Source organism: Apis laboriosa, unplaced genomic scaffold, assembly GCF_014066325.1.
Source record: "Apis laboriosa isolate Shangri-la unplaced genomic scaffold, ASM1406632v1 scaffold12_cov154, whole genome shotgun sequence".
NCBI lineage: Eukaryota > Metazoa > Arthropoda > Insecta > Hymenoptera > Apidae > Apis > Apis laboriosa.
Window position 1 is genome coordinate 4,489,430 of NW_025221207.1, and position 21,955 is coordinate 4,511,384.

Genomic DNA, 21,955 nt, shown 5'->3' on the forward strand with positions numbered 1-21,955 from the left:
TCAGTATAAGTTATTATCTTTGGCCTTACTCACAAGATATTTTTTCGGGATTATATTATATTAACTAATATTTTGTTATATATAAGAACATATCATGTTAATTAACAGATAATATGCGAAAAATTAAAAATATTATATTTGATTCACTGATGTGTACGATTATCAAATAAAAAAAACGTACTAAAAAGGAAGTATTCCAAAGAAATATTTGATATCATGTATGTAGAGACAGATTTCGTAATGATATTAGAATAAGGTTGCAAAAATTATCTTGCGTATTGTTATATAGTCGTGCTTTAATATTGAAGCCAAGAACTTTTATTCATCATTTATTTATAAGAAAATTTGTCGATATCCTTTTAATTGCTAAATAGAAATAATAACGATATACACGTACTGATAATTATAATTTGTATAAATTATATTGTTTTATAATTATGGCGTTGTAAATTTGTGCCAAGAGATGCGTAAAGATAATTAAGAATTATAAATTATAAAATTATTATTTTCTCTGTTTTTTTTCTTTTAGAGTTTTATTATTCTATTTTTAATTTGTGCCAAATTCTCTGTTCGTACCTGTGTTATAAATGTCAATGATCGATTTGTACATTCGTATCTATTTCGAAGAATTAAATTTTTCATTATATAAAAAAACAAATTATGTATATTTATTATTTTAATTGTTGTTATGCTGTACAGTACAAATGTTTATAAAATATTAATATGTCTTTATAGATCAAAGATACAAAATAATTTTTCTCTTAAAGATTAAAAAAAAATAGAAATATCAAAATAGTCTTATTTGTTATCTTCAGACAATCTTCAGACAATTTTAGTATATAAAAAATAATCAAATCTATTATGACGTAAATAAATTATGTATAAATGTATTTAATATGCATACAATTAGAATTAATTCTACAAAAATATTTTGATGGTATGCTTGTAATATAATAGAATAATATAATTATCTTTCATAATTATTCACGCTTACGAAAAGTTCGATTTTTTCCTTTCTAGTCATAATTTTTGCTAGTTTTTGATTTTCATCAATTAATATTTCAAATGTTTACAATACAGATTTATTTGTTTTTAAAGAAATTTATTTTTTTTTTTGAAATTAACTTTTTTTTATATAAAAATTATTTCATATGTATATATATTATTACACTTGATATTTAATCAATGATCAAAATTTTAAGAATAACCATAATAAATGAAATCTTATAAAAATGTGACTAGTAAGGATTTCTAAATCGAGGCGTAATATTTTAAATGACATCTTTGTTCGATATTTGTTCCGAAATTTTTAACAAATGTAACTCTGTTTTATAATTTTTATTCTTATTAATTTATTTCAATTATGTATATTATACTGTCAAGAATTCGACTAATCATTATAAAAAAAAAGAATTAAATTTTCACTTATATATTCTATAAGCTATTTAAAAAATGTTACATGTTATACTCAAAATGAAATAAAAATTATTTATCATTGATAAAATCGATATATATAATGTATAAAATTGATTTTTGTTATTCCGCAATTTTTGGCGGCATGATTGTTAATGTTTTGAGAACAATAGAAGAATTATTTAATATAATAGCAAATATAAATGATAATAATTATAATAAATTTCTTTACATAAAATCATTATCATTTCGTGGTTTGTTTCATGATTGATTAATTTTGCACATTAACATATTTAAAATTTACATATTTATAGTTGACAATATATAAGATATTGAAATATAAATGTGAATTATAATGAGTCACTTTTATAATTTTGATTATAATATAATTTTGATTATTATAAAGTTACAAGATATTAATCCATTTTTATTTTATGATGATAATAACAAAATTATATTTCATAAAATATAATTTTAATCAAATAAGAAATTTATTTTTCAAATGATATAAATATAATAATAAGAGATATATAAGAAAATATGACCGCGTTTGTAATAAAATAAAAATAAAGGATAAATTTTTTATTAATTATTTTAATATCGATATGAAGAAAATTACAAATTTTTTTCAATTCAACAAATCAAATTTTGTTTTTATTTTATACAACGACATTTCTTTTAATGTTATATATATGTATTTAAATATGAATCATGATGTAATGAAAAAAAATAAATAAATAAATAAAAATAATAAAAGAAAATAAAAATTGAAGTATGAATTTGAAATATATATCATTACATAAAGAATTTTCTTCAATTGTAATAGTTTATATAAAGGGAAAGTCTTACATGAACGTAAATTCCTATAAAACAAGATACTTTTCTTTTTATTGATTTGCTATAAGTACTGCTAACAAAAAATTACGTATTTACAGTATATAAAGTAGTTACATAAGTTGTTTACATGTTTATATAAATATATATGGATAGTTAATACAAACATGATCCTTCACGATTGTTTTTTCTATTCTTAGAGAAATATCGCGATCATAAATTGTATTTCTATCGTAGCAAAACTGATATTATAATATATCTAAAATCTGATTTCTAAAATTATATTTGAAAAATTATAGATATTTATTAATTTGAATTTTTAATTTTATTTTTTAGCGCATATCTGATAAAATCCATTATATTATACTTGAAAACTTACACCAACTTTTTCTATCTTATTAATATGATGTAAGAATAAAAATTAGTGTATTATTCAAGCAGAAATTCATTTGATTAATTTTATTTAATGTTATTTATAGATGAACACTTTGTTAGAAATTATATAAAATCTTAATGTTAGATATTAAATATTTCATTTCTTTCCAGTTAAAAGTATCGATATAAAAGATATATATGCGAGGTAAATTGTTAAAAGTCTGAACTTAATATATTTTATTCACTGATTTACATATTTATATAATTCTTATTATGTAATTAATATCAAGACTGCAAATAGAGGACAATATAATACTTGCAATATTTAAAATTGATGTATTATTAAAACTTCTAAGTTATTTTAGAATATGATCTCGCAATTAGAATATATATTGCACAATATTTTATATATTTTGAGAAAGTATTGAAATGTATTGCAATGTTCCTTCTATTTTTCTTATGAAAAATAATAAATAAGAATATCGTTTTAAAAAATATATTAAAAAGACATACTTTATTCATTAAGTGATAATATTTATTTAAAACTTTAATAATATTATATTTTTTTTTAATCAGATTTAGTTCGGACGGAATATATACTATATATTTATAATCTATTTTTGTTATATAAATATTTATTGTTTCGCATTGTGTGAAAATTTAAACAATATGAAAATAAAATATTTAAAATATTTAATTTAAAAAAAAATATGTATAGAAAATACTAACACAAAAAAAGAAATTACTAAAAAAATAAAATTCTTTCTTTCAAAATTTTTCAAGTTTATAAAAATAAGGTATTTAGTTAAATAGGTCTATAAAGGATAAAATATATTTTAGCTTTCACTTTTACACTCTATTTGCAGCTTTGTGATTTTGATAAATATAATTTAAAACATTAGTTTTTAATTTTAAGAAAACATATTAAAGTGATTCCAAATAAATTACTTCTTTCATTAGAGCATAATTTGTAAAATTTTGTAATATATATATTTTTAAAATTGTACTTTACAGTTGCTTAATGTTTTTTAAATTAACTTGTTAAATAATATAAAAAAATTATCTTTTGTTGTTAGCATACAATAAAAAAATGAACTAAAATTTATAGTGAATTATCTTTCTAACATATAAATATATTTGATTTATTAATATATAATGTGTTACTATATGATTTTTCGTAACAAATCTGCATTAGTTTTTGTAAATACACTCAACCAAAACAATACTTACTAATAAAATATGGAACAATAGCAATTAGAGGTCAAAATGAAATTGAAAATTTTTATTCCAATGTTGACTATTCTTTAATCTATAGAAATTATTATTTTTTAAATGTCTTTTGGTTAAAAATTTTTTACTGAATTACTTTTGAAAAGAGTGTCAAATCTAATTAATAAACAATTTGATTATATAAAATATAATTTAACAATAAATGAAAAAAAATATTTTTTAGTCACTTGAATCAGAATATAAGAATCGTAAAAATATTAAAAATATTTATTTACAGAAATAAATAGCGATATAATAGTTTTTAATTAGCAATATTTTACTTTATCGATTTAACACTCCTATAATCAATTGTGGTTATAATTCTATACATCAAAACTCTATCTTACGCGTATATAAATTAAGAGAAATGTTTTTTAATATAAATTGAATAATTAAAAAAGAAAAATTAAGTTATTATCGCATAACTAAAAATTTAATTCATATTGATCCCTCTTTGAGTTCCATATCATATTCAATTTATTTATAAAATTAATAATTTGTTAATGTAAATATGAGATTACTGTGTTATTGATAAAGCATCTAAATTAGCCAACAAGTCTTTTACATCATCCTGAACTTGATTGGATGTGTTCGATAAAGATAAACGCGAACATAAAGTGCTCAAAGTTTCCATTTTTTTGTGAGAATCTTTGTGCTTTTGCAAATATGCCAATAACATACTAACTATATTCTGAACTTCTTCTTTAATTTTCACTATAGCTTCTCCTTCACAATTTTGTAATAACTTTAATTTTGTCTGCGCTAAATGTAATGGATTATAACCATATTGGTCCAAACATAGAGGGTCCGTTCCCGCATTTAAAAGAAGTGTCACCACAGATATTTTGCTTGTTACAGCAGCTAAATGTAATGGTGTATTACCTACAGAATCCCGAAGATTTGGATCTGCACCATGTTCCAATAATAAACGAACCATTTCTGTAGAACCTCTGTAAAAAATATATCATTATTTATATATATATATATATATATATATACATATTATATATATATAATATTGTATTCAATAGACAATACAAAATTTTTTTTTTTAAAAAGTTTATTTTAAAAAAATAAATATTTATTAATATATTATATATTAATATGTTAATAATAGTTTTATATTGATTAATTAAGTTTTTATTCATTTTTATATTTTTATAAATTAATAAATTTATTACAAATTGATAATAAATATTGAATATATTGTTCATTTACCTGCAAGAGGCAAGATGAAGAGGAGTTCTTCCTTGTGCATCACAAGTATTAGGAGAAGCACCAGAATTTAAAAGAGTTCTCATCATTATGGTATTGTTTGTTGCCGCAGCAATTCTCATTCTGTGTTCAATGAGACGGGTATGAACATCAAATATAGGAACAAGATGATGATTTTTACGTGCCCCACTGACAAATTTTATTTTCCTATAATAAACATTTCCTAAAAAAAAAATAATAATATATATAAAATATAAAATTGAATAACATCTAGATAATAAATAAAAAATTTTAAATATTAATATATACAATATATATAATAAAAAATAGTTAATATATTTTTCTTTTAAATTTGCATTTTTAATTTTGATTAAATATAATCATACTCAAATAGTATAATAGTTATGTATATAATCATTCATATTTGCTTGATATATTTTAATTATTTATTATTATGAAAACTTCAAACAAAATTTATAAATATTAAAATAAATAATTAAAATAATATGAATTTGTTTTAAATAATATATATAAATGTTAATAATAATATATATTTAAGAAATTTATAAATATAACTTACTATTTACTAAAAAAGACCTGGCTGTTGCTGTTTTAGATTTACATCTCAAAGGAAACTTAATCTCTAAAACCTGTAACAAATTACATTTAATGATATATTTTAAACATTAAAAATCAATTCCTATGATTGTTATGATATATCTTTAATAATGAAAATCAACCATTATTATATTATTTATTCATTTATTATATTTTAACATAAATTAATACTAATATTATTAGTAAATAAAATTTATTTTATAAGAATTTATTTAAATAATTTAATTTTATATTTTTAATACAAATATTTAATAAAAAATAATTAAAATTAATTATTAAAATATAAATACATATAAAAATAATATTTTAAAAAAAAACAATACTTACATTATTAGGAGATACATCGAAACGTGGTCTTGAACTACTTGTTGGTATGGAATTTTGGACATTACTATTTGATAAACAAAGAGACCAATCTGAACTAAATTTCGTATGAAGAATGCCCGGTCTAATCTCTTCTACTTCATTTTGATTATTGGTTATCATTGCAGAAGCTGAATCATTATTAATTTCTTCGGTTACTATATCTTCATTTTGAGCAATCGAACTATCGTCGGAGTTATTACTTGTTTCAATACCAGAGTCCACGGATGTCATTTTGGATTTGAACGTTTAATAACGTTTCACGTACAAAATCCTCTATTTTCCACATCCAACTTATACTATGTTCATAGATACACACAACTATGTACGAAAATAATAATAGTTATGAAGTTTGTTGATAAATAGCTAACTCATTTGCCATATTGCCACCCTTATAATTTTTCAACCAAAATAAAATCACAGACAAAAATTTAGCATAATTCCAATTTTATGGGAATTTTATGTTACATATATTAAATTATTGATCAAAAAATTAGAATTTTTTATAATTTAAAACAATAATTTTTATGATTTTATTTATAAAAATGTTTCTAAATTCTAAATTATTATTTTAAATGATATAAAATTAATATAGAAATACAAAAATATCACGTAAGAATTATAATCATAGACAAAATACAAAATAAATTAACATTTAATAAAAATTTTATATCTTATACTCTAAAATACTAATAATGAAAATACAAAAAATAATTGCTATATTTATTATGATTTAAAATGAATATAGCAATTATATTCAATTCAATTACAAAAGTTGATAAAGTTAACAAATTTTAAAAATTATGTTTTTGATTTATTCTTTCATAAATATTTGTATATATTACATATATTAAATTATAATCATAGATTTTTTAATTATTATATTAATACATAATAAAATTAATCAGATATTGAAATTATCTCTTAAACACAAAATTTTACAAAGCAAATGAAAGGACAAAAATTAGTTATATAAAAGCAGTGCCATCTTTAAAAAGAATTACAAATAAAATTATAAACTATAACATAATTATAATTATAAAATATAAACAAGGAAAACAAATAATCAGAGAAGGACAGAAATAGTGTAAAAATATTGAAATCAGCGCCATCTTCAGAGTGCCGCAAATGAAACTCACGAAAAAAGAACAGAAGATAGTAGAAAAAGGATAGAGATAGAATAAGAATTGGTCAATGGTGCCATCTCTTAGATACGAAAGATATCTTTCTCATTTTTAGAGTAAGGAACATTCAAGAGATGTCACTATATTTGATTTCTACTCAACTTTATCTTTGTAAAATTTTAATCAAAATTCTATTAAAAATAAAGATATTTAAGTTTTTAATTAATGTTAATTTTGTTTCGATTCAGAATTATTGAAATAGAATGTTTCAAACCATATATTATATTATATTTAATTAATATTTATATTTATAATATTTATATTAAATTTTTTTTTAATATCGCATTTATTTTTTACGATCATACATTAACAGCTTATTATGTTTTTCAATGGAAAATAAAGAATATTGTTACAATTGCTTTCATATTTTAATTAATAAAATAAATAAAATTTCAGTCAAAAATAAAGCTCTATTAAAAATAGACATTCAATCAATAGGTTAGACGAAGAGAGGAAATAGATAGAGAAGGACAGAGATAGGATAAAAATATTGAAATCAGCGCCATCTTCAGAGTGCCGCAAATGAAACTCACAAAAAAAGAACAGGAGATAATGGGAAAAAGATAGAGATAGAATTAGAATTGATCAATGGTACCATCTTTCGAGTATTTCGAAAACTTTTATTCAAAGTTCTTTTAATACTCAAAAGATGACGCTGAATTTCGATTCCTAGTCTACTTTATCCTCTCTTTTGAAAAAGTGTCTTTGGTGCCTGAGAGATGGCGCTTGCAATCAATTCTTATTTTCTATCCTTTTCCCATTATCTTCTATCCTTTTTATTTGTGTTTAATTTGCGGCACTCTGAAGATGGCGTTGATTCCCGAATTTTTATTATATCTCTGTCTTTATTCTATTATTTGCTTTCCTTGTCTATATTAATTTCTATAATATTCTAGAGATGGCGCTGCTTTTAACTCATTTCTATCTTTCTTTTACTATTTACTCTCCTTGTCTTACTTTTGGCAAATAATGTTTTTGGTGCATTTACAATATTAATGATAATCATATTTTTTTTAAAATTATAATGTCTTAATTTTTAAAAAATATAAATATTATATTCTCAATATCTTCTTTAAAACAATGATTTTGCAAAATATAATATATCTTGATATATAATTATATGATGATATATTTTAATGCAAATATTTAGTTATAACATTTAGTTAGTGAAATTTAAATTTTATAATAAAATATTCTGTTTCTTATTTGTAATTTTACATTGAAAATATTTTCAATTCTAACTATTATTAATATTGCAATATAAGATATGATTCTAAATTTCTAACTAAATCGGTAATATTGAGAATAATACTAAAATGATTAGAATGTAATATCCACGAAGTACAGAAAAATGTATTGAATTGTATTTAATCTATATTGTATATTATCTATGGTATTACTTTTATAAAATATTATAAATATTTGTTAAATATTTGAAATAATATGTTATTGTTTAAGATTAAAACAATATTTCAAATAAATCGGCCTACAAGTTAGTATATCATAATGTTTTAATTTTTATAAATTAATTTAAAATATATAACTATAAAAAATTGATTTTTATCCATTAAAATTTATTTAAATATAAAAAAATAATAAAAAATTGTAATAATATTATTTGTATTTTATTAGAAATTTTAAGTTTATTTTACATCATTGAAATATTTACAATATTTATAATATTTACAATATTTAAATATATTCTTAAAGCATTATATTTTTTAGATTTGACTGTGTTTATTAATAAATTTCATACATCTTTTATAATATATTTAAATCAAAACTGGAGAAAAATGTAAGAAAAAATTTTATATATAAAATATAGATTTATAAATTGTAATTTGTGTGTAATGTTCTAAATGAGATATAAAATGATTCTAATAATTATAGGAAAGGTTTATCAGCAAATCCAAATAATAATGGTTTATTGGCAAATTCAAGTGATTACTCTTTTAAAAATAACGAACCTGTTCCATATGGTTCAGGACAATTTAAACGTATAAAAAAACATCAAGATTTTATGGTACTTTTAAATAAGTTTTTATATTTAAATTTTAAAATAATATAATTAATAAAATATTTAATTTACAGAGAAGAATTATTAAACTAGTTGGTGAAATTGATTATGCAGTTGAACGACATGCTAACTTAATCAAAGAAAAGAAAGCTCAAGAACAAAAAATTTTGGAAAGTAGATTGAAACCTAAAGGTCAATTATCAATAAATAATGAATAATTATAAACAATTTTATTCATTTTTCAATACTTTTTTCATAGTTTAATTTGATAATTTATTAAATTGCAAAAACAAATTTTTTAAAATATCAATTATTTTATTTTAAATTCATAACTACAACTATTTGAGCTGATAATCAATAGGATATTTTATGAGTCGTGGAATTTTATCTCTTTCCTCTTGTGAAATATCACATAATTTAACAGGGACAGGTCTTAATTGCTTGATCTGATTGGTAACATTTTGTAACATGTCTTCAGGAACATTTTCATCAGGAAAAATGTGTAATCTTTCCATAGTATATCTTCTTTGTAAATTTCCATCCATTGCAGAATAAATTGCTTTCTTAATAATCTATATATTATCATAAATGAAATATAGATAATAATAAAACATACTATAATCTTTTAATATATTTATATTTTATAAAAATTTGATAATTACCAAAGTAGGATCTTTACTATGTAATTCCCAAGCAAGTGTCCAAGAAGCACCACCAATGTATGTAGTATGATGAAAATACACCCGTTTTTGCCATTCATCTCCTCGTAATGCAATATTTTTACTATTTATTATTATTACATGATCACCACATTTATCTATATAAAAATATAGAAATATTTTATTTATAAATGAAAAATATAACATTCTATTTCAAAATATCATATAAGTTAAATTTATTTATTATTTATACTATAGTAATATATTTGATATATATGTGTTACGTAGATGAATATATATAATGTAAATATATGTAATTTTACTTACTCAATGGATGATATATAGGTTTGTATAATCCCATAAGATATTTTTTAATTAAAGGTGCACTTTGAAATGGATCTTGCCAAGTTGCATCAAATATATGCCAAATAATAGAAAAAGTACCCCAATGCTATATGTAATATAAATGGACCATAAGAATTAAATAAAGTCATACATAAAAAATTTAAATCATTTTAAATTATTATAATTATATACTATATAACTATAATTATCAAATTATTTAAAATTATTTATTATTATTAATTAATCAATATTATAATCAAAATTATTTATTATTATTATTAATCAAAATTATAATGTTAAAAAGGAATCTCTATAAAAATATTTTAAATGTTTTTACTAAAATTTTTTTAAAAAATATGAAGAATATTCATTAACCTAAAATTTTTTGCAAAACATAATAAAACTTAAATTATTTATTTTATGTAATGAATTTTTATAAAAATAAAGTAAATTAAAAAAAGTAAAAAAGTGCATTATGATATAATATCCAAAATATATAAAACAATGTTGTAAAAAATAAATAAATTATTTAAAATAATATACCTGTCCTTTGCGAAGAAGAGACATTGTAATTCTTATTCAAAATTCAATTTAACGTGTAAATAATAATATATTTTTTTAAAATAAAACTAAACATTATATATTTATAATATTAAATTCTTATATCAAATCTATGAGATTCTGATAACGAAAATAATATTGGTAACACTGTTTGATAATACCAAAAGTCATTAATCTTTCTCAAGTAAATACGCGCGCGAACATAATTTTTAAGTTATTTTTTTTATATGTTTAATATCATATACATTTTAAATTAAATTATAACAAATATTAAATTAAATTTAAATTAAAAGGAATTACTTAATAATGATAATGAAACTATATTTGAAAAGTTGAATTAGTTTATTAGCATAGACGAAATATATAATATATAAATTGTTAAAAGTAATTTGCATAAAATATTTAAATATAAAAAAAGTTAAAGCCATAACAAATTAAATTATTTAAATCTTCGCTTCGTATGTTTTTATGCATACTTTAGTGTAAATTTTTAAAATGTAAACTTATAATAATATATATCGAAAAATTTTAAATTGTAGCAAAATTAAAAATATTAGGATCTGTTCGTGCAGGTATACTTCAAAAGAATATAAAAAATTACAAGATAATTTACAATTTAATAAGTATTTTAATGTAATAATATTATAATAATAATATCAACTAATAATGTTATTAAATACTTTATACATATACATAGTAATGTATTTATAATTATTCGCATTTTATTATTAGAGAATTATTAGTATTTAATAATAGCAAAGATTTTATGTAAACAGATAAGTCTTTTTTGCACGATCAGTCCTTTGTTATAAAGTATAGTACATGTTGTTATTCCAACTGTGTTTTCTAATTAATAAAAAATTTTATTAACATATCAACACTAGTATTAATTAAACAGTGGTAAACTATTTTTTACGGTATATTATCTATGCGTGATTGTACATATTTATCTATCATAAATTTATTTTGTAAAAATGTTTTATATATATTATTATTTTTTCTTATTTGTGAATATTAATAATTTTGAAGTTACCAGTCATGTTCAGGATTCTATAAATAGTATATAAATTTTTGATTTCTTATTTCTATTTTTAAATTCCATTATATTCAAAAGAGGAACTTGATTGTTCATTTAGGCAAGTATAGCACCAAGAGGCAAAGATTGTTTTTTTAAAGCAAATGCCGTTAATTATTAATTAAAAAAGTTAATAAGATAAATATAAAATTATTATTTCATTCAGTAATTACATTAATTATACAATGATGTTTATTACATTTAATTTAATGTGTGTAAATTTTAATGTATTATTTCAACAATATTAATTTTTCATAATTATGAATAAAAAACATTATTATTGAATGTAGAAATAATATAAACATTAACTTTCGAATTTTTTAATCTTTCTATAACCAATAAATTTTATTTTATAAATTAATCTTCATTAAAAGTGTACAAATTTTCTTGTAAAAACAATAATAAAAGAAATTCTTTTTTTTTTTTCCTTGAGAGATTCAAATCATAAACATGAAATTTATAAATAATTTTCATAAATATATATTCATAATTCTTTATATTTTTTAATGAATTAAATACTTGAATTTTATTTAAATTATTATTTAAAAAAAAAAATCGGATAAATCAGGAATTGAATAAGAAAATATTAAAAAACAACGAAATAAAATTATAACTAATAACTTGCATTAATATATTGTACAAGAATGATAATAAAGCATATTGCACAATATTAATACACTATATAAAAATTTTAATCATTTAATTGTTTTTTTTTTAAATTAAATGTACTTTTTAATTTAAAGATAGTTACATTGTTTTTAATACGCTAATATAAATTATATTAATAAAAGTATAGAATTGAATAATTTTTAATATTCTATGAGATTCAATTATTTTATTTTATTTTCAATAATTTCTTTTAGATTTTAATTGGTTTTTATATTACGGTTGTTATATTGTAATTACTGAATTGATATATGAAATTATTAAATTAAGAAAATAATACTTAAAGGCAGCAACAATTTTAATTATAATAATCATAGTCATGATGATAATAATAAATATTAGATTTCTATTTTATATAATATGAGAGAGAGAGAGAGAGAGAGAGAGAGAGAGAGAGAGAGAGAGAGAGAGAGAGAGAATATATATTATGTAAAAAGTTTCTTCTTTAATTCATGTAGTCGGCATTTGCATTTTTGGATTGAATATCCTGAACATATGGTCATGAAATATAAGGAAAGTATATCTAAAAGCGTATTATTTAATAATAATGCATCAAAAATCATTATTCTGCATTAATATATGCTTCGCATTTCTTTACATATATTGAAATATCGACGCATCTTCTGATTAAATATCTTTATATATATATATATAAATGCAAATTATGTTTCATGACTATTGAATTATTATAATGACACAGTTGGTTTCAAATATATCATAGCAGATCACAAAAGTTATGTTTCTTGGGATGAACGACTAAATTGTTCTAAACGCGTATAACATATTTATGTAAATGTTTTTGTATAAAATGCATAATAAGTATTTCAAAGTAATTTCGATAAAATCGACTTCAATTTTTTTAAAAAATATCTTAAGGAAAAATTTTCGATATACAAATTGATGTATATAAAACAATATTATAGAAATCGATGTCATTCCAGACATGATATAACAATTTTTATACAGTAATACCTATTATAAGAGTACTACAGTGTAGATTTCAAAATAATCTACAGTAAAAAAATTGTTCTATATGCATATAAAACTTTCATTTAATTTATTAATTTGTATATTTATGTATCCGTATATTTATTTGTATAGAGAAAAAAAGAGAAATATTAAATAAAAATAAATTTAGTAATCTATTTGGAATTCTCTTTACTTCTTTCAAAAAAATTTCCTTCACCATATTATTTCAGAAACTGTATCGTTATATTATTAGCAATAAAAAATTTATGTAATTTCCAGTCATTGATATAATATGATGTATACGCGTATTCGCTGTTACATCATGTAAATCCAGTTACATAAAATCTTTGGCAAAGGTATGATTAATCATCGACCCATGATTCTGTAAATATGTATCTAATATTATTGTATTCCATAAACAGCTACTCGCCATTTGTCATTTTTTACATAATTTTGATTTCTTCCAGTATGAGCATTCGGAAACGATCTTGCTCGTGAAATGCATCTAGTTGACAATATTTAATGCGTTATCTTGCATCTTTCAACCGACACTATCTCCCATTCTTCCCACTTCTGTTTCTGTTTCGTGTTCTGTATATTCCAATTCTTCGTTTGCCTCAGATTCACCACGTGCATCTACAAATTCCTGTAAAATAATATTAAATTTATAATACGAAAATAATATAAGAAAGAGAAAATAAAAGTTAATATATTATAATTTATGAATATATGAATATATATATAATATATATATGAATATAACAAAATATATTTGTAAGAAAATTAATTAAAGTATCTTATTATATTTGTATCTTAAAAAATTAATCAAGTTAATTTCGTAGTAAATTAGAAACTCTTACATCACGAGTGGGATCGTCAATACTGCTATCCTTATTTAAAAGTTCACCTGAAAATCATAAAAACAAAATTAATTATCATATTTATGTAAAGATGTACTGATTATGTACATCAATAAATGTACATCAACCTACATTCTAAAAAAATTGAAAAACTAACTGGGTTCTGTTTGTGTTTGACTTGATGCGGTGCATGTTTCTGAAAATTCACGACGTTGTATATCTGCATCAAGGGCATGAAGACGTTCTCTACTTCTGCGTAATTCTTTTCTTAATGTCTCTCGTTCTTCTTCTCTCTCTTTTATAATTTCCTAAAATTTATAAAATATTTAAAACAATTTTTATTAAAATTATTTATTTAAAAATTATTTCTTTGAATATAATTATAGAAATTAATTTATGAAAAAAATAGAGTCTTACCAATAATTGTGACAATTGAGAAGTTAAAGAATGACAAATTGGTTGTAAACTTGCAATTGATATTGCTGGTTGTTGTGGATGAAGATGCATTCGTGGTGATGGACAACCAGTTGCCTCACAACTTGGCGGTGTTGCTAATATCGATGCTCCACGTGATGCAAGAATAGTTTCCGTTTCACTTACATTTAATGCAGAATTTAACATTCCAACCAATTGATTCGCTATAATAATAAAATAAAATATAAAATTTTTATAAAAATATAAATATTTTTTTTTAAACATTTTAAAAATTATATTTGTACATTTAAAAATTTTGTAATAATAAAATAAATAAAAATATGGTCTATTAATAGAAATACCTTGACTAATAGCAGCAAGTATAAGTTCAGCAGGTTCTTTTTCTATACTTGATGGTTCAGATGCCATGTCAGCCACATGTTCGAAATCTTCTTTTGGAATATTTAGTATATCTGCTACCAATAATTGTTTCTCGATCAGTGCTTGCTTAATAATCTCATCCTTTCTTCTAAGACACTCTGCAAAATAAAATAATCAATCGTTTATGAACTATTTATTTATGATCTATTTAAAAAAATATATACATTACATTACAAAATAATAAAATATAATATAATAAACATTAATAAATAAATAATATACCTATTGGTGTAAGCACTGGTTCTGCAACATGTACAGGTGGTACTTCTACATGAACTTCAAGCGGATCAATTAATGATGCTTGTGTACAAGTAATCAATCGTAATGGTTCTCCTGTACCTAATTAAAAAAATGTAGTACATTGAAATTTATATTTAAATAATATTTATAAAATTATACGATTATTTTTTAATTTGGGAAATATATGAAAAAATTATTTATCTAAGAAATGTTCCATGATATAATAACAAAACTATTTTTCGTTAAAATAAAAATATACTTCTTGAAATTTTATAGAAATTTCAAAATTTATCATAATTTTAATTTCATTTGTTAACAAATATAAAATTATTTTATATTTCTAATTTTTCATTTACAACAAAGTATGTATTACCTGTGTTTGAAGGTTCGGATGAGTGTTGTGGCTGTTGCTGTTTCGTTTGTTCAATCCTTGAGATCTCAGGTCCAGAAATATTAGGTGTTTCTCCTTCTTGTTCCATGCTAGTGTCTTGCGTAGATTCCTTTGTTTCTGATTCTTGTTCTTGCTCCTGATCTGTTTTATTAGGAATATTGTCATGTTCTGTCGAAGAAGAATCTTCGATCGTAGGTCCAGGTTCTTCTGGCAGTGTAGTAGGTGGAGTAGGTCTTCTACCTTGTTTATCACGAGCCTTATATGCTTCAGCTGCTTCAGAGATGTGTTTAAACCATTGTTTTCGTTCTGCAGGCGAGGCTGCTACTAAATCATAGATCTGCGCTCCATTTTGCGATGTATTAACCAGATAGAGAGAATTTTTATCTACGGCATTATGCCTGACAAGAACAGTAGATACTTTTACAATAGGACTCAATACAGAGTTCGCTTGATTTGGATTGATAAATTTTAACAGGTACTTTTCATCTTGTCGATGCAACAGGAGTATCGTATCGTCGAGCAATACCACGTGTAGATCGACCGGTTTTGCTCTATTCTGTTCGGTTCTACGCCATTGTAACGGACCTTCATAGATCAATTTACGTTTCGTGATGTCTAGATTCTTGAATTCCTGAACAGTTGGATGATCAAATTTATCAAATGCAGATCTATCGATGGTACGTTGGATCTCTGCCAATCTCTGATAATCTTCTGCCTCGCGTACCGCTTGATTAACACAACTAAGAATTTCCTTACTTCGATCGAGACTTCGCAAAACCGCAGCTCTTTCCTTTTCGTTACTTTCAGGCGTGTATTTTGCCAAATTTTCAAAGAGCAAAGGATATTTTGTCAATCGGAGCATCCCCGTCAATATATGATCTTTGAGCTGTAACCTTCGACAAAGAGGATTAGCCTCAATTTCATTTAAGAAAGAGTTCAATTTCGGATCCTTCCGACGACGATCTCGCAAAGCATCCAGAGCCACTTGCTGTTTCGCACAGTAAGTAGATGCAGCTCTCTCAAAGGTTTCTCCATTCTCGCCATCGAACATGTCTAAAAGAAGATCTCCGACATCGCCCACGCATGGATTCTCCTTCTTCTTGCGCTTCATCGCTTGATTGAAGCGCGAATGAATTGTTACCATCTCATCTAGATTGGAAAATAATAATTGTATTTGGTCTAACGGAAGTACTTGTGATTCGAGGAGCGGCTTGTGGAAGACGTGTGATAGCACTCTCAACGCCCGCACGTGAGATCGCTCCGTGTGAAAGAGTTCTGAAAAATTAAAATTATTTTCGATTATAGATATATCTGATATTAAAATAAATATTCTGTTTTCTGTTTCATTAAAAAAAAAATTTTTAAAAAAAGAATTTAAAAAGAAATTTAAAAAAAATAGCGAATAAAATATTTTTAATCGATTATGAAATAAGGACAAAAGAGAACTACCAACCATTGATAACTTCTTGTCGTTTTTTCTCCGCATTGCTGAGCCGAGCGAGGACATCCTCGGCAACGCCTTGACTCCAATCAGGAGGATCCGGTTCAACATCAACATCGCTGTCCCACGAGGTCGATGTGTTGGCCGCGGAGGTAGCTGGATGTACCTGCTCCAGGCTGGTACTCGGACTGTCCAGACTTCTCGTCGATAAGCTGCTGTTCGACGAACTGCCCGCTGAATTTCCGGGAAATGTCCCGGCCGGTTCAGAATCACTGAAACCAGCCCTATAGTCAATCGTTAGCGAATGAAGAATTGTACATTTAAATAATACCGGCTACTGCAGCCATTTTCAATACCTATACATAAATTTGTTGATGTCATCAATAATACTTGCTAAGATTCCCTTGGAAATTAGACTATGTTAAAGATGACAAAGGATATCTATTTTTAAGATTTTACACTTTGTTTTTGTTTTATTGGGATATTTCATAAGTTTTGCTTAACATGATTTTAGAAGGAAAAAGTTAATATTAAATTTGTAAAAATTATCTGAATAACAAGAATTAAATTTACAATAGGATGTTTTGATAGCTATTTTAAAAGAGAAATATAAAATTTATAATTTGTAAAAAAGTAATAAATAATTTAAAGTAAAGGGAAATATTACTAATTACTATTTGTTTATTTGTATTTAATATATGCATCGAAAAAATTGAATTATTAATAGAATGACTTAATATGTGTAACATAATTAAAACAGGAAATACATCACACTCTTATCGATATTGAATCATTGTAGCTAGTGAAGTAATGTATTGTACAGCTTCAAACCATATAATGAATAAAGTTCACATTTTTCAATCACTTATTTGAAATAATTCTCAATATTCTTCGAAATTCAAAAAGTTTAAAGTTCTCGAACTTCTCGAAAACTTTTTGCCATTTTTACCATTCGAAATTTTCAAAACCCAATAAAGATTAATAAAGATTAATTTAATATAAATAACTTACAATGACATAAATTTATTTTTATTTAAATTGATAAATCCGAATGAATTTATTAAACTTAAATTTATTTTAGTTTCGAGACTATTACAAGAAGATTTTAGATTTGAATTTTACGAATTTAAAAATTAAGTTTCTATCTAAAAATATCGTAACTGAAGAATTGTACCTCTCAGACCTCGTACGACGCTCATTAACACCGCGTCTCTCGTGAGTGGGGGTGTCGGAAGCGATGGGTAGTTCCGAAAGACGTTCCTCCACGTTCGAGCACCCCGATGAAATATCGTTCGACTGATCAAAGAAGGAAGACGGTTCCGTGGTGGATATCGGACTAGTTAAGTTTTCGTTGCCGCGAGAATTAGGTCGAGGACGGACACGTCGAGAACCGCGTTGTCTCATCTTTTATATCTCCTTAGCCCTAAAGGGCTTCCTCGACGTAGTAAAGCTGGCAGGCATGTGCCGTCTCAGCTGCAAACGTAACGTTACGTATTGCCTTTGCGAGGATTTCCTCAACCAACGAATATTGTATTATAGAGACGAATAATTCCACTGATTTTTATCTTTTTCTTTTTCATTTAACGAGATGTGTGCGATTTAAATCTTAAATTTAAAGAAGTCCTTAATATATTCACACGTAATTTTATTGAAATTCTGAAGCAATGTGAAATGTATTAATATACTTTTAAAAGGATAGTATTAATAATTCTATTCTGGCGCCTTTTTATAATCGTTCTGAATCTTGATGGAAAGGGTGCAAGCGAAATAATAACTGTGACAATCTAGTTAAAATGCCAACGTACTGTTAGTCGATTATTTCTGTGAGAAGAACGAGTAACCTTTAAGCAAGTAGAAGTATTTTAATATAATAATTTTAACATTTTTCTAACAATCAATTTATGAAATTATTATATATATTTATTTTCCCTCTTGAATTTTAAATAAAAACTGTTTAAAAATGTACTTTAAAACTTCAATCATTGTTAATGATTCGTTAGTAAATTTTGAGACAAGAAAATTGATATTAGATTTTAAAATGATTCAAATCTCTTTTGATTATCAATAATTCAATAACAATTTTCATCGGATTTCCCAGATTTTTCTTTTATTTAAAATAATACGCCCAGCAAGGTTCTAACTATAAACGAGAACTTAATCGATGTCGATCAAGCTAAACCTTATCGAAGCCGCTCCTTCATCACTTTAATCAACCCTCTAGATATAGAAGAGACATCGACTTGCGGCTGATACACTGCCTTGTGCATACAGTTGTACGTAACCATCAATGATACCTGTATTCTTCCTTTGAAGAGTAAAAAAATCGACGTACTTCTTTGTCTCGTTCGCTGACACCTCCTTTAACAAACGTTTGCTCAATGAAATTTTCTACAAACAGATCCATGAAACTGAACTTCTCCGTCAACACAACAAATTTTTATGAATTAGATTTAGATTTTTTAAATAAATTTTTCATATTGATTATAATATTATATTAACATTCTATTATAGATGAAATTTCGTCACAGCGAATTTTATTCTAAAATGATTTGACGATATTTTTTAATATTAAATAAAATTTGTAAATATGTATCAAGGATTATTAAGCAAATTTTTATAAAATACACGAAAAATTGACGCGTGTGTAGAATTGGCCAACGACAAGGAGGCTGGAAAAGAAGCTGAGCCTATGGCCGGTGTATTGATTCGAAAGTATCGATTGCTTCAAAAATAAAGGGCAAGACATCTATCTGTAGTCTGATATCGCTTTGGTCCTCGTTTACACCCGTGTACACGTACTATAAACCGGATCGATACAAAACGGATCGGTTTCTTTTTCCTCCCCATTTACATGCATCGATCTTTTTAAAACCAGATGCATTAGCCGGCTAATTCATGCGAATCGTACTAATAGCAGTGAGGTATTAACGATTACACTAAAAATGTACACGTGGCGTAAAGAGAATAAATTCTCTATTACGTTGCATTTATCTTTAACCCTTTAGAAATAACAAGTTTCCATATATACAAAATATATAATTTCCTTCACTTCTATTTTTTTTTCTTAATCAAAATAAAAACTATGAGATTATAATTGCTTAAGAAATTTATCATTATAAAAGATAAATTAATATTTATTATAATAAGATAAATGATTAAAATTAGCATATTTTATACAAAAAATATTCTAAATTCTTTGAAAGATAATGCAAAGTAAAATGTAAAATAATATGTAAAATTTTTAAATTCAAAATTGTTTTGGGCAAGGAAATAAGAAAATTTGTCAATACCACGTATATTTTTTAATCGTTTTATTTTCTAATCTAATCTGTCGATTGATTTTAATTGCAATGAATGTAGATCGCACATTTATTCCCAGAAATCTAAAGCTTTCATTATACGAATAACCTTCTTGTTAAGATAATTTTTAATGAATTAATTGCCCTCAAATCGATTCATCGTGCATCATTAAATGAATGAATGAAAATTTTCTTTTTTAAAATTTCTTTTTTAAATTAATAAAAATATAATAAAGATAAAATTTTGAGAAGAAATGTAAAATTTATATAATATAATGCAATAAAATTGTCATTTTTTTATAACTAATAAATATCAAATTTTTTAGCATTATTTGATTAAGTAATTATAATAAAAAAAAAATTTACGATATATTCGATTTAAAATTCTATTTAATATAAGAATAATAACTATAAGCGCATAATTTTTCCCAATGTTTGATGAATATAATTAAATGTTTCGATAAAAAAAAGTCAACGAAGAAAGCTATGATAAAAAAACAAAAGGAGTCGCACCGTTGTTTGCGGTAAAAAAAACCGTAAAAGAATAATTAATTATAATATAATATTATATACGATGAAATTAAGATTGAATGCATTCATCTGCATATTCTATCGAACAATCATAAAAGATCGTTTGTTTCTATTATTTAGCACTTAAACAATACCGTCGAATCATCTTCAAATATTATTTCAACAGTAGAATTGATCAAAATTCTTTAAATTTTCCACTGAACTGGATTTCTTCATATTTAATTTGATTAAAAAATTTAAGAAAAAGGAAAAATTGATCACATCATTTGGAACTATTGCATATTAATAAAAAAAAAAAATTATTCATTAATAATAAATAAATCCTTGCAAACATTTAATCTAATGACTTTGAGTACAATTTTACTACTATAAATCCACAGAATATTCACCATAATTTTTATACTTGCGAGAATTCAATTAAATTTCAACATTTTATCGTTTAAGAAAAAAGGACACTGACCGGTGATCTAAAAACATTGGGAAAAATAAAAGTTAAAGTCCTCCTTTAAAAATTATGAGAAGAGAAATAAAGAGATTTTCATCTTTTTTCTCTCGAGAGAAGATTTATAACATTTTTATTCCCAACGCATGCTTACATGGTGTTTTACGTCTCTCACGCTCGAGATCATTAAATCACCAATACATTAGCCGCGAATCTTGCTACACGTGTATTTTTATCAAGAAGAACGAATACATGCCGCAGCTTGATTATTAATGATATCACGAAATTACTATCGTTCACGTTTCTCCAGAAATAAACGCACGACAATGACGA

General features: G+C 23.4%; 4 protein-coding genes across 10 annotated transcripts in view; 1 reads left to right on the plus strand and 3 right to left on the minus strand.

Annotated features, from left to right (window-relative positions):
• Positions 1 to 6,348, minus strand: part of LOC122720495 (alpha-latrocrustotoxin-Lt1a-like) — a 34,136-nt gene extending 27,788 nt beyond the window's left edge. Inside the window, exons 1-4 of the mRNA XM_043947257.1 lie at positions 6,052 to 6,348; positions 5,687 to 5,756; positions 5,110 to 5,329; positions 4,577 to 4,841 (exon numbers count right to left, since the gene is read on the minus strand). Of these exons, the coding sequence (XP_043803192.1) occupies positions 4,577 to 4,841; positions 5,110 to 5,329; positions 5,687 to 5,756; positions 6,052 to 6,321 (825 nt within the window). The 5' untranslated portion in view covers positions 6,322 to 6,348. The remainder of the gene's footprint in view (positions 1 to 4,576; positions 4,842 to 5,109; positions 5,330 to 5,686; positions 5,757 to 6,051) is intronic.
• Positions 6,349 to 9,001: 2,653 nt separating this feature from the next.
• Positions 9,002 to 9,653, plus strand: LOC122720487 (39S ribosomal protein L52, mitochondrial; the record flags this gene model as incomplete). Its single annotated transcript, XM_043947245.1, has 3 exons — positions 9,002 to 9,066; positions 9,162 to 9,294; positions 9,363 to 9,653. Coding segments are annotated over 3 exons (342 nt in total), but the record flags the coding sequence as incomplete, so codon positions are not given.
• LOC122720486 (39S ribosomal protein L13, mitochondrial) lies at positions 9,583 to 10,971 on the minus strand. The gene is made up of 4 exons (XM_043947244.1): positions 10,836 to 10,971; positions 10,275 to 10,398; positions 9,951 to 10,105; positions 9,583 to 9,860 (listed from the first exon to the last, which is right to left on the minus strand). Exons 1-4 carry the CDS (start codon positions 10,857 to 10,859, stop codon positions 9,627 to 9,629), a joined length of 537 nt encoding a protein of 178 aa, XP_043803179.1. The 5' UTR covers positions 10,860 to 10,971; the 3' UTR covers positions 9,583 to 9,626.
• A 1,955-nt stretch (positions 10,972 to 12,926) lies between these two features.
• Positions 12,927 to 21,955, minus strand: part of LOC122720413 (rho guanine nucleotide exchange factor 11) — a 37,203-nt gene continuing 28,174 nt past the window's right edge. For 5 of the 7 annotated variants that reach the window (XM_043947134.1, XM_043947132.1, XM_043947137.1 and 2 more), the window contains 8 exons: positions 17,363 to 17,634; positions 15,892 to 17,184; positions 15,501 to 15,617; positions 15,200 to 15,376; positions 14,841 to 15,061; positions 14,581 to 14,731; positions 14,424 to 14,470; positions 12,927 to 14,209 (listed from right to left, as the gene is read on the minus strand). In XM_043947134.1, the coding sequence (XP_043803069.1) occupies positions 14,105 to 14,209; positions 14,424 to 14,470; positions 14,581 to 14,731; positions 14,841 to 15,061; positions 15,200 to 15,376; positions 15,501 to 15,617; positions 15,892 to 17,184; positions 17,363 to 17,634 (2,383 nt within the window). In that variant the 3' untranslated portion in view covers positions 12,927 to 14,104. Of the gene's footprint in view, positions 14,210 to 14,423; positions 14,471 to 14,555; positions 14,732 to 14,840; positions 15,062 to 15,199; positions 15,377 to 15,500; positions 15,618 to 15,891; positions 17,185 to 17,362; positions 17,635 to 21,955 lie in introns of all 7 variants that reach the window. The other 2 variants (XM_043947135.1, XR_006347765.1) reach the window with 2 other exon arrangements.

Coding starts and splice junctions, on each gene's coding strand:
- LOC122720486 (XM_043947244.1), bottom strand. CDS start 10,859: ATGTCTCTTCTTCGCAAAGGACAG. Junction 10,399..10,835: donor CTCTTCTTCGCAAAGGACAG/GTATATTATTTT, acceptor TATTACATATAG/CATTGGGGTACTTTTTCTAT. Junction 10,106..10,274: donor ACCTATATATCATCCATTGA/GTAAGTAAAATT, acceptor ATTTTTATATAG/ATAAATGTGGTGATCATGTA.